Source organism: Lipotes vexillifer, unplaced genomic scaffold (assembly GCF_000442215.2).
Source record: "Lipotes vexillifer unplaced genomic scaffold, Lipotes_vexillifer_v1.1 scaffold515, whole genome shotgun sequence".
Taxonomy (NCBI): Eukaryota; Metazoa; Chordata; class Mammalia; order Artiodactyla; family Lipotidae; genus Lipotes; species Lipotes vexillifer.
In genome coordinates, this window is record NW_006772017.1 from 580,165 (window position 1) to 593,281 (window position 13,117).

Sequence of the window (13,117 nt, forward strand, 5' to 3'; positions counted from 1 at the left end):
GTGTGCAGTCACCCTGTATACATGTCCAACCTCTGCTGAGCATTGAAATCAGCAAATGATACAGGTGTCCTCTACCACTGAGTTAGAAACAAAGTTGATACAGGATGAAGTTAGTAGCTGGAAAATAGGGAATAAAGGGGGATGATGTGAATGGTAAAGAAGGGTACCAGCAATAAAACCTTGGTTGTTAATTTGGCAGAAGTGTGGTGAAGGTGGTGGAATTCAACATGTAGCAGTCTCCAGGAATCCCAGGCTGCTTATGTGGGTGGGAGCTGCCGAGTGAGGGTGGAAAGTTTCTTGATGGAGATGTTACTCATGAAACATAAGAGGAGATAAAGAGGTTAGAAAACAAAACGATGCCTTATTTGCAGAGGGCACAATGGGTAGTCAGATGGCAGAAGAGAGATAGAAGCCGTCATTAAGTACTGATGCTGTGTAGGGGGTTAGGATCCTGATTAGAGGGTGTGTTTATGCATTTCTAAAAGCCCTCAAACCTTCGCCAGTGTCTTCGCCTTTGCCTTTGGCTGTTGACCATGCCCTATAGCTGCCTGCAACTTGATTTTAATCAAGACTTTAATGATAAGAAAAGATACTGAGTCACTATGGCCTTCCTGCCAGCTGAGTTTTTCTCTCCAGAAAAGAAGTGGACTTGTGAAATTTAAATAACTGTCATCTATTGAGTTCTTACTCTGTGCCAGGCATTGTGTGGGACACGTGATGGATTTTCTCATTCAATCCTTGCAACGAATTTCTAAGCTGGATGTTATGTCCCCCGTTTTTATTGGTAGCACCGGAAATCACACTCAGCTCGTTATTGGCACCAAATGGCTCTCCTCACCCCTTTCTGTACTAACATCTTCAACCAAATGGCACAGGGGTGCTCAACCTTTCAGAATTAGCTCTTGCTTTTTCTTGGTTTTTACTTCCTCATAATTCTTGTGTGTTTATGAGAATATTTTCTACTCCTTACTTTTTGTCGTTTACTTTTATTTACCTTTCAAATTTATAATTATTTAAAAGTCTGAATTTTAAATAGGATATAAACGTATGATATTTGACACTCCAGAAGGTGTATGGTTAGATCTTGGCAAGGGATCGTTTGTTCTATTGTTATCATTGAACTTCAAAAATTAAAATGTGTTGAACATGTGGGCTGGATACCATTCATTTTGGATACTTAGTTGTAGATGCTCAATGAGTGATGAATGAATGAATGAGACCTCAGGAAAAAATTATGTAAATGCTCTTGTCATTGCTGTCTGTTTTCTGTGAAGTCACAATGCCACACAAAGTGGTTTGGTGTAAATTTGGAGTAGTGCAACCTGCAGTTTATGAATTTGGGCAAAACATTTTAATATAATCCAAAGGCAAAGGTCTGTCATCCCTTAAGGCAAAGAAATGAATGAAATGTCTTTATCACACTAGGATACTTGGTTGCATTCTGCTTGTTATTATTAATAAAGGAAAGCTAATACTAGTAATAGTTATATCAACTGATCATTCTTATTCCCCTTTTACTATTTTCCACATCAAACCATAACAGTTTTACGTTCTATGCTTAGGCAAGAGCCACAAGAAGAGTTTTATGAATTTAGAATTCTTTGTCCTTGAAAACATGTCTCAATCTATCTCTTTTTTTTGCGGTATGCGGGCCTCTCACTGTCGTGGCCTCTCCCGTTGCGGAGCACAGCCTCCGGATGCGCAGGCTCAGCGGCCATGGCTCACGGGCCCAGCCGCTCCGTGGCATGTGGGATCCTCCCGGACCGGGGCACGAACCCGTGTTCCCTGCATCGGCAGGCAGGACCCTCAACCACTGCGCCACCAGAGAAGCCCATCTCAATCTATCTTGATATCCAAGAAAAGATTTGGGCTCCCACTCTCACCTTAGGATCCCATAATCTTAAATTTGTAGGATGAAACCAAAATATAAGAGAGATTTGAAAACAAACAGACCCCCTAATGAGAAGTCCGTCAAGTTCAAGGATGTGTCCTTCCCCATCTCCATGCAGAGTTCCTCCTGCTGCTGTACAAGACTCCTCGGCATACTCCCATTTCGATGTCCACTCCTCACCCTTTCTCCCCTCCCATCCTTCCCCGTCTCTGCCCCATACCTCAAGGGCAGAATACTTGGAGAGGCCATTGCCCTCCATCTTGGTGGGCTCAGGATTTTGTTCTGCTCAGGCTTTGGTGTCTTCTTGTTGCTTGTGTTGGCTGTGGTCTAGTAGACTGCCCCTCAGGCCCTTGTGGGGTGCCAGCTTCCGTGACCACCTCCATATGAGCTGCGGTGGGCATCAGTGCTTCACCATGAAGAGGGGAGACCACAGGGCAAGATTTCCCTCTTTCCCACCAGGACCCACAGGGACGTTTGAGCCATCATTTCTCTGCCTCCCGAAAATGTCTGCAGTTTCTCTTGCTCATTGTCAGCCAGGCTTCCTCTGCTGGCTGTGCCGCTGTGGAAGAGCCCCTGCGGTGTGGGGATAGGAGCCGGTGCCTGCTGTCGAGACACCTGCCAAGCTTTGTCTTTATCAGCTCTTTAGCTTTGGACAAGGTACTTAACTTGGCTACACTTCAGATTCCTTGCTGGCAAAATGGAGGTGGTAATGGTAATACAGACCTCATAAGGGTTTGGGGAGCTGAAGTCTGCAAAATTCTTAGCATGGTGTCTTGCACAGAACAGACTTGAGTCTTGTGTTACTGTCAAAGTGACTTCTATATTGAGTTTTCTTCCTTTGTGGTAAGAGCCCTGTGAAGCGGTCCTTGAGTTGGAAGTTCTGGAAGTGGTAACGTTCTCTCCAGTGCGGTCCAGTCTGTGGTCTGGGAACCTCCTTCCAGTGGGGCTACCAGTTGTCTCATATCTAGAATCACACTGGGCAACTGAGATACCAGGGTGCAGAGGAACTGGAATAGTTTGAGGAATTTTGGTACCAGAATGGTTGGGTGAGGGAGGGATTAAAGCAAATGGAGGGAAGGGGGAGGGCCGCTCACTGTGCAGGGAGCCTACGCATCCCCTGTTCCCAGTTATTCTAAAAAGGGAGAGGACATGGAGACCCAGGTCATTTTTTGTCTTTTGTCACCTGGGCTTTGATTCCAGAATATACTTCCTGGAAATATAATAATAATAAAAAATAATAATGATAATAGTAATAACAACAGAGGAACAAGTGTTGACTGAAATTGTCATCCAAAAATGGACTTTAACCTGATACTCGGCTGTTGGCCTTGACAGGCCTTTCTGTCAACAGCAGTCAAATTCTGCGCGAATGATTATCTCCTATTTAAACATGCCACAATCCCACCTTTTATTACCTCCATTCATCATCTGCAGAATGACTGGGCTTTAAAAAGTAAGACTCCAGAGAGTATTGTTTGAGCAGAGGTTGTTATTCATGAAGCCTCTGTGCCGCCATCTTTGCATTTGGGTCCTCAGAGAGGCCGACTGGTCCTGGGGTTGGAAGCCAGGTAATTTACACTTTGTTCCTCTAAGCCTGATGGTGCCTCTGTTAACAGGTCGAGGTTCGCGTGGATCATAATTGGAGCTGTCAGGAGGACCATCCTGTTCAGAATTGCATTCTGACTTCACGATCTAAAAGACCCGGGGGCAGAGCCCATGGATCAGTCACCCGGTCCTTCTTTGCTTGCCCCCTCCACATAAATCACAGCACCGCTCCAAGTCAGTCAGGACATTTGTGTGGACAGTGCACAGTGACAGTCAGGGTTTTACACCTAGTCCTGGCCTTTCTTCTTCATGTTCAGGCCAATTTTAGATCTTTACACACATTGCATAATTCACAGTTCTGTTTCTTGCTAAAGAAATCGTATCTTTAAGACAAATTGTACTTGGGGCACCGTTATTGGATGCTCACCGTAAAACTGTCCCAGGCCAGAGCAGTGACCAGAGTAACCCTTCTGTGGCTGTCCAGAGTGGAGGACCAGAGTGGATGGTCCAAAGCTAAGTCCATGAGGGATTGCAAGCTCCAGGCAGGCCAAGTGCACAGATCAAAGGGCCCAAGGCAGGGCCAGAGTCAAGGGTGAGAGTGGAGAGCTGGGAGTGGTATGGAAGTGGACTCAAAGCCAGAGCTGGTAGGGAACCAGCGACAGGAGTGCAGGCTGATTGCTGAGATCAGCCTCTGGGTCTCTACAGTCTTGCTCTGCAGGTTAGTGGGCACCCAGGGGACGGGGTTGACTGCGGCTTAACATATGAACTGTCCAGAGAAGATGTAGGCAACCCTGTTGTATCTGGACCTTGATTATGGCATTTCTGTGGTTGCTGGTCGGAGAAAAGAAAGTCATCTGTGTTTCCCTGCCTTCTGTTTCCCCTCTAGGGTCCCAGGGTAATAGATGCAAATGAATAACGAAAAGCCAAAAGGCAGGCTATGGGCAGAGGTGGGAGCGGGGGAAGGGGAGCAGTCAGGAGTCTGGATAATCCACTGTGGATCAAGGGTCCTGGGATGATCAGAAGCTGACTGGAATGTGATGGTGATGTTGCTTTAGCTGAGAATTGAAAAGAAGGGGCCACATGCCCCAGTTGCCGGGTCTTACCTGTGGTCACTTTGAAAAAACAGTTCTTACCAAACAAAGACACTCAGGTGACCTGACAAAGAGCAGTGCAAGATGAATCCAGAAGGATCACCTGTTTGCTAAAGAGAAAATAGATTTTAAAAAGGAAAAGCAAAAACAGGGATTTCAGAACCACTTAGCAACTGCTCTGGTTATTCCAGACACAGCTGTAATGTGCTGGATTGAGGATGATATATTTTAGTCCGTGTGGTAGCTGTATTTCAGGCTGATGTGGAATCTGTTGCCGTAACTGTCATGCAATCCATTAGGGCCCTGAGTGAGGGCAGCCATTAATCAGGCGCGAGATCAGCCCTGTAGCCTCATACACTCGCAGGTCTGAGCAGCTCTGACCTGACATCGTTTAAGGAGATGCTCATGGAGGCCATAAACATGATTCGATTCCCATTATCTTCATGTTACATGTTTGTTACCGTTATTCTTTGAAGACTCCAAATTGGATATTAAAAATTTATGATACATATAAAGGTTTGTATGGAGTGAAAAAATAGCAGCAGCAAATAGGTCCGTCTCATCCATCAGAGATGTGTGAGCTGTCAGAGGGGCCTGAAGAGGTATGGAGAGAGCCCCTCTGCTTGCCAGTTGAGGAGGATGGAGAATTAGGAGGAACTTCGCTGGGGGAAACAGCTTCTCCCTTGGCCCACATGCTAAGTGGGAATTTAAATACATTTTGTTAAAAGAACAAAGTAAAACAGCACGGCTGCAGAATCCCATAGTCAGTCTTCAGTGACAAGCTAATGAAAGGGAGGGCAAAGGATCGTGATGCAAAGATTGGTAGCAACATGAATTGAGCAGATGCCTGGCTCCGCACACTGAAGCTTCTGGGTGCCTGGAGTATCTCTAGAGCAGGGAGCCTGATGCCAGGTGGGAGTTCTCGGTCTAGAAAGAAAGCTCTTTGCCCAAGCTGCATGCATACACAGTCCTGTCCATGACCCATCTGCCTTCTGATGTTCAGTGACTTGAATATGTACCTACATAGAAACAACCCATCTGTAGAGGTAGGCAGCTCAGAGTAGAGAAAAAAGGGCACTTCTGGGTCTTACCTTAAGGAAGGGCAAAGGATTAATGAATCCATTCAACATATATTCATAGGATTGTTATACATGGTACTCGCTGAGCATGGGGGCTTCATACATAATGCGTGGTCTCTGCCCTCAGGCGTTTCCATTCTGGTAGGGAAGGTGAGAGAGGAGTCCTAACTGGGGTGAGTTACACCAAGGAGTCCCAAATGGACTTGGGGCACTATGACTAGGTGAGATAAAGAAACAGGGAGCGAGGCACCAGGTTGGTCGATCTAGGAACGGAATTTTGGGGATGAGAGTTTCGTAGGCAAAGACCAGAGGTTAGACTGATCTTTGTTAGGCAAAAGTCAGTCCAGGTGGGAGGTGGAGGAGAGAAACATACGGGGCAAAAGGATTATTGGCTAAAGTCCAAATTGAGTACAGGACTTTCAGCCTAAGACCCTAGTGTCTAACCAAGTGGGAGGGACACTAATCAAGTTGGGCAGAAGTTCATGGAATAGTCGGTGATGGTCCAAGTGTGAGGCAGATGACGTCAGAAGGCTCCAGCAGAGGCCTGCTGAGACTCAGTACGGAGAGTTCTCCTCGGTTCAGGGGCAGAACATTCACCTCTGGGGACGGGGGTGCAAGGCAGAATGTCCAGTTGCTAGGGTTAAAGGATAAGGACTCGTTCATTCATTCATTCTCTCACTCACTTACCATTTATGGAGCCTTTATAATATGCCAGGCACTAGATGAGGCCCTAGCGATTTGCAGCTGAACTGACCACAGTTTCTGCACTCAAGGACCACACAGATTAGTGGGGAAGGCAAACACATAGATGGTCATAGTACAGTACAATGGAGGGAGTGGATATAGAGAGACAGAGGGGTACAAAGCCCAGGTTAGACCAGGAGGAAGAGGTCTCAAGTGGGTTCCTAAAGGAGCTGCAGTCTGAATGAAGGCTTAAAAGATGCCTAAGAATTTTCCAGGAGAAGGGTGGGGAGGAGAGATGGAAACTGGTTTTACCCTGAGGAAATGAGGTAAGGGACAGGAATCCAGTTGAAGGGAACAGGGCTTTCAGTCATGAGGAATTGGGCCACTGAGATGAGAGTAACTTGGCGGTACCTCAAGTGGAAGCAGGAGCTACTCCGGAGGCCTCCCTGTGCTAGTCCAGCCCAGGGCCAGCACTGGCTGAACTTCACTGAGCGGCAAAGAAACTGGGCTGTTGTTTATGTCAAGTCCACAGAGATGTTCGTGACATGCTGAAAGGCCACATGTGGCAGCTGCCGTTTATTCCTCTCTTTGCTTCCTCAAGACAGTGTGTATAGACATTCAACAAAGGAAGTTCAGACCAGAGATGGTACACCAGAAAATGAAATTCCAAGGGCTTTCAGAAGTGGTCTCCCTGTGATAAATTCAATTTATCTTGAATTTTGAAAAATTCTATTGCTTCTGGTCCCAAAAATTAGTTATAAAATCTAAATTTTTTGCTCTAGAGCTCTGCATCTCTAAGCATACTCCTGCAACTTTGAGATGCACTATTTTTGATGTTCCCAAGTCTAGTCACCGCAGCACATGTGTGAGCTGACACGCGCTACATCTGCTAAAGGGTTGGAAAGCAAAGTCTGGAAGCTCTACAGCGCTCCCCCGAGCTCTGATTCCAGGCAGAACCTTTTCGTGTTTTCCAAAGAAGTTCTGAAATCACAATGACAGGGAGGTGTAAAGTCCCATTCCTCACAGGGAGGTATTAACTCCCAAGCCTAGTTATCTTTCCACTTAAATGGCAACAGTGTTAACCTTTTGAGTCAGAAACATTGCACTTTTCTGGGATGGGCCAGTGGAGCTGTTTTTAGAATGTTCCACATTTTCTAAAGGAATCCTCCAGAGGAGAAAAGATGCTGATCTTGCTTGGATATGCACATGGCACCAAGGCTTTAGCCCAAAGGAATAAGTGGATTCTTTGAAAGAAGAAATAAAGTTTGCTGAATGTAAGAATCAAAATTTTAAAAGTAAATTAGTGATGATTCACAGGAAAGAGAGGTGAAAATAAAGTTTGTTTAAGCCAGAGGTGTTTGAGGTAGAGAGAAAATTAGTCTAAGTTTCTCACATAATCTATTATTTATTCAAATGCTAGGCATGGCATGAAAATAGATGCATGACTGGCAGTGAAATGGGGAAATCCCCTTGCAGTTTAACTGAAGGACTTTAATTTTTATTTCTATTCCATGGCAAGAAGTGAAGCCTTCTTACAATAATAGATCAAAAATGCACCCTTGGTTTGACAATCACATTTGTAGTAAAACGTGAAGAACAGTTTCCCATTTGCTTTTCCCCATAGTTGGCATAAATCTCTAGCATGTTAGTCAGAATAAAGCTGTTGAGAATAAGACCCATGGAGAGAGTTAGTTCATCATGACGTGTTTGGACATTCCTTCTGTCAGAACTGGTCACTTTATTTATTTATTTAAATTTATTTATTTATTTATTTGTTTTTATTTTTGTCTGCGTTGGGTCTTCGTTGCTGTGTGCGGATTTTCTCTAGTTGAAGCAAGCGGGGGCTACTCTTCGTTGCACCGCGTGGGCTTATTGTGGTGGCTTCTCTTGTTGTGGAGCACGGGCTCTAGGCGTGCGGCCTCAGTAGTTGTGGCACGTGGGCTAAGTAGTTGTGGCTCGCAGGCTCGGTAGTTGTGGCGCACAGGCCCAGTTGGTCTGCAGCATGTGGGATCTTCCTGGACCAGGGCTCAAACCCATGTCCCTGGCATTGGCAGGCAGCTTCTTAACCACTGCGCCACCAGGGACGCCCAGAACTGGTCACTTTAGAACAAAGTCAGACATCAACACCGGTCTCCTGGCCCCGGTGGTTACCACGAACTGGTGGTGGGGTGGTCTGCCTCGACACAGCCCATTAGAGGAGGCACAGTCCTTACAGAATTCCAGAACAATAATGAAACCAGCCGAAAGTTGGTCTGCTTTGTGTTATTACCGTGAGCAGTGATTCCTAGCAGCTTCAGTGTTTACATGCCCTCCCTGCAGGGGTCGTGGACTCCCTCTGTCTACCTGCATGGTACGCCATTGTCTGCCACCCAAAATGGGGCAGATGCAGAAAAAGGCAATGGCTTCAATATACAAATGAATCTGAAGTGCTGAAATGAATCTGCACGTAGGGTAAAGAAGTTCTAATGGATTTTGTCTAACGTTGCCACAAGTTGCTGTGGAATGATAATTAACTTCGTTCCTACAGAGCGCTTACTATGCTCCAGTCAGTGGCTGGGGCCGACGATCCAATGGCGAGAAGCCAAACACCATCCTGCCCTTAGAAAGCTTGCAGTCTGGTGGGGAAGACAAAAATTACAGCAGCCAGTGTAAGGGTGCACCTGTGTCAGGCCTAAGAGAGGGCAGAGTGGAGGTATTTGACTTGGTTAGTGAAGTTCAGGAAGGCCTTTTTGAGGAAGAGGTATAGTAGTTCTTCCAAGATTATTTGTCACACCAGAAACTAAAAATAAATAAAGAGAATTTTTTGCTTACAAGCAGCTAGTCATGAAATCTCTAAATCTTTGGAGTAAACCCGACTGCTGGAGACACATCCTGTATCCTCCTAGTGTTGCATAGCTGTTCACTCCAGTGGGCCTGGGGCCTGGCTGGAGGCCATGCTGACAAGTCTGCTCAGGGCCCCCTCTCAATACCCCTCCTCCAGGCACACTCCTTACATCAGTGGTCTTGGGCTGCCTGTGCATTACTACCACCTGAGAGCTTAAAAAAAAAAAAAAATCCATGTCGAGGCCCCACCCTGGACCAGTTAAATCAGAATCTTGGAAACATAGTGGGGAGGGGGAGTTCAGGCATCAATATGTTAAAAAAAAACCCACCCCAGATGATTCTCATATGCAGCCAGAGCAGAGAACTACTGCCTTAGATGAATGCACTTAATTTCACTTAGTCCAGTAATAATAATTTAAAATTTTACATTAAAAAACTTGAGAATGCAAAGGGAATTACGTCAGTGAGAGGTGTGTGAGTGCCTGTGTGTGCACACACACGTGAGGGTGATGGTGCTTGGTCTTCTTGCATGTCATATGCTTTCCGTCTCTGTGGCATGTGGTGGAAACACAGCGAATGGCTGGAGGATGGAATTTCTTGGACTCAAGAATCAGGTTGATTATCAGAGGCAGACCGTTCCAAGCTCCATGGAGTGTGATGCAGAGGCAAATACACGGTTTAATAAAGAAGCAAATTTCTGCCTTTCTCTCTCCACTTCTATTCACTCCAACCCTCCTCTCCTTTCTCTTCCACTGCTGTTTTTTTTTTTTTTTGCAATACGTGGGCCTCTCACTGTTGTGGCCTCTCCCGTTGCGGAGCACAGGCTCCGGACGCGCAGGCTCAGCGGCCATGGCTCATGGGCCCAGCCGCTCCGCGGCATGTGGGATCTTCCCGGACCCGGACATGAACCCGTTTCCCCTGCATCGGCAGGCGGACTCTCAATCACTGCGCCACCAGGGAAGCCCTCCACTGCTGTTTTATTTACTCTCATAAGCTATAAAATCCTGTAGCCCCTTTGAGGAAGCACCGTCAAACCTTAATGGGTTTTTTTGTCCTTTAAAAACATAAAAAGCATTGTGAGCACCTTACATGTAAGTGGAATGAATATATTTTTGCCACTAATGTTGAAAATATCCCCAGGCATCTGGTGTGTATGAATGTGTATACATAGTACATGCATAATAAACATCTTCCACCTTATGAATATTTATACATAAGATACATATATATTGAATATAGACATACATATGTAAATAGTAGCCCTTGTAAACTATATGCCAAGTATGTTTCCAAGCATATGCATCATAGTGCATCAGGAATATAATAAACCTACCACCAAGTTTAGCATATTTTGAGGTGGCGTCTTCTACAGAGTTGTGGTAGGGTCTAGTTACTAACCATGTATGGGTTTTTTTTTCATTACTGAAATGTTTGTTAAGCACCAACTAAAAGTAAGGCTCTGGGCATAGTAGAGTAGGAAAGATGAAATAGATGCGGTCCCTGCCTTCAAGAGACCTGCACCTCACAGAGTGCCTTACAGTTCACTTAAGAATCTGACTTGTTTGCTACCCATTGGCATCTTATTGCTTTTTATACAGCTGCCTTTTATGTGTACACTCTGCTTTAAAATGGGCCCCATTTAAGGCTCTATTGGCTTAAACCCTGATGTAGCTGCACAGTAGAACTGATGCTGCGAGAAGAAACATCACTGGTTTCAGTGCCTTGATTGGACATGAGCATGCTTACACATTTTTTCTGTCACACATAGTCCAATCCTGCATTTTTATTTTACTCTGATTTGGTAGAGGGGGGATAAAAGGTAAAATTTAAAGGCACCAAATCCCAGAGCTGTTTGTAAATCTCAAAAATACTTTTTGTAACCCCAGTATTACTACCATGACAGTCCACTTCCAAATTCCATCAGTTCCCTCCCTGCAATAAGTGGCAGAAGCCTTTATTAAAGGCAAGCTGCACATTCTAAAATGTACAGAATAGTGATCCCTTTCTAAAATGACGATCCCTAGTCTAGCTGAGGGCTCTGAGTGATACTTGTCAGGGGCAGATTTCATGCCATTAAAAGAGAAACAATACATCAGCGCTGTCATCGCTCTGCACAGATGTATGCACATTGTTTTCTTCCCCTCAGTCCGTACATCACAACAGGTAGTTCTCAGCTGTTCCCCTGGTGCCAGACATACATTTTATCTAAAGAGACAGCAGATAGAACTACCTGCTGCTTCCTGTGCGGCTCTCCCTGTGTTTCTCTCCCTTTTCCTACTTCACTTGGGCTTTTTAAAATCAGCTGGCAGGGAGCCAGGAGCTCATCATTTTAATGCAGTGCAAAATGGAATATGCATAATTATATGCAAGCCATATGTGAGGGAGACAGCTCAGCTGTGAATTTCAGGAGGCCAGGAAAGAGAGAGCAGTTAGGGCTGAGATAAGAGGAGTGCAGAGCAGAGTGCAAGTGTCACCCAAATGAATGGTTTAATGAGTGTGCTGCAGACACGCCTCCCTTCACCTACCTCTTTCTTCTCTCCAACTCCAAACCAGAAACCAATGGAGATTAGAAAGGGAAGACTGTATGCAAGGGGTATTGCTAATGGGTTCTGTTAATGTCTCCATTTAAACTTCAGCTTTCTTAATTAACAGTGTAGATGAAAATAACCAGTAACTTTTAATGCAGCTTCTTAATTAAATCTTTTTTTTTTTTACTGCATTTGATTGAAGAATCATTGTTCTTACTAGATCATTACTCCTTTTAGATCTTTATTTAAAAATTGAGGGGAATCAGTTGATCTCTAATAATATTACAATGCAAAATATAACTATGCAAATTGCTTTTCTTATGGCCTTGCTATTAGAATTTTTTTAAAGTGCATTATCTAGAGATTGCTTAAGCATGCCAAAAAGTTTAAACACGTATGTATGTCATATAATCCTAAATGTGCAACAAAAGTCACTGGAAGTCTGAAGTGGTGGTAATTTTCAACAAAATTATTTGCTTTTGGTTTGTTTCGTATCATTTTAAATATTACACCACAATGAATTTGCATGTTCAAACTGAACTATGTAAAGAAAAATAAATCCCAAATTTTGATACCTAAAAGGCGTACTGCGTATTTAAACAAATTTCTTATTAATGTTGTGATTTCTGGATTCCCGTTTGTTTAATGATCTGAGCTGTTATGCTTTTAGCTTTTTTTCTTCCATTATTTGTAAGTCCCTAAATAGGCCATTATATTTCCCTTCAGGCTAGAGATGAAGATGGACATGCTGAAAATTTTCCCCAGCAGCACTATGCTAAGGAAACTCCAAGGCTTGCCTTCAAGAATAACTGCGAACTACTTGTAAGAATAACATACTTACAACAAGTCTAGAATGTTACTTTAGCACAGTGAAAACAGTTTTTGAAAGGGTTTGTTCATTATTACATAAGTTTTGAAGTATTATAGTTTTTCTGTATAGTTCTAAATGCTAATTCTGATATCACTGAATATTAATTATAAGATCTCAAATTGTTTGCAAATCTTTTGTATCTGATTATAGAGCTTGGATGGCCCTGTCTTTATTAGCTTGTTCTGTATAGTAGTTGATAAGCAGCCATTTGGAGAATGGCTAGTAAAGTTAAAAATATAGAAAAAGACAGTTGATGTATGTAGCTTGGAAAGAAAAAAAAAATCCCATCCCCATCCCTCCTCCTACTTCCTAATTGTACACTATTTTAGGAGACAACATGGTAATATTTTGTTCTGCTAGGAAAGATAGCAGAGTTGACACGCAGTACTCCCTTTAGAATTCAAGTATTCCTACACTCTCTTGCCAGACTCAATCAGGCGCTTTCTCTCTCCTATGTAGAAGTCAAAGCAGCGACAGGATGCGGGGATGTTTCCAAGTCGTGAGAGAGAGGATCTCAGCTGTGACAGGGACTCTGTTCCAATGCAGGGTTAATTTGCTGTTCATTTTAGCATTTATAGCGAGACAAGATGAAAAGCGAGCAGGAA

The 13,117-nt window shown here is 44.2% G+C and overlaps 1 protein-coding gene across 1 annotated transcript in view; it reads left to right on the forward strand.

The window, feature by feature from the left end:
- The window catches only part of SOBP (sine oculis binding protein homolog), a 161,524-nt gene that overhangs the window by 81,422 nt on the left and 66,985 nt on the right, over positions 1 to 13,117 (forward strand). The window contains exon 5 of the mRNA XM_007447250.1: positions 12,368 to 12,463. Coding sequence (XP_007447312.1) covers positions 12,368 to 12,463 — 96 coding nt within the window. The remainder of the gene's footprint in view (positions 1 to 12,367; positions 12,464 to 13,117) is intronic.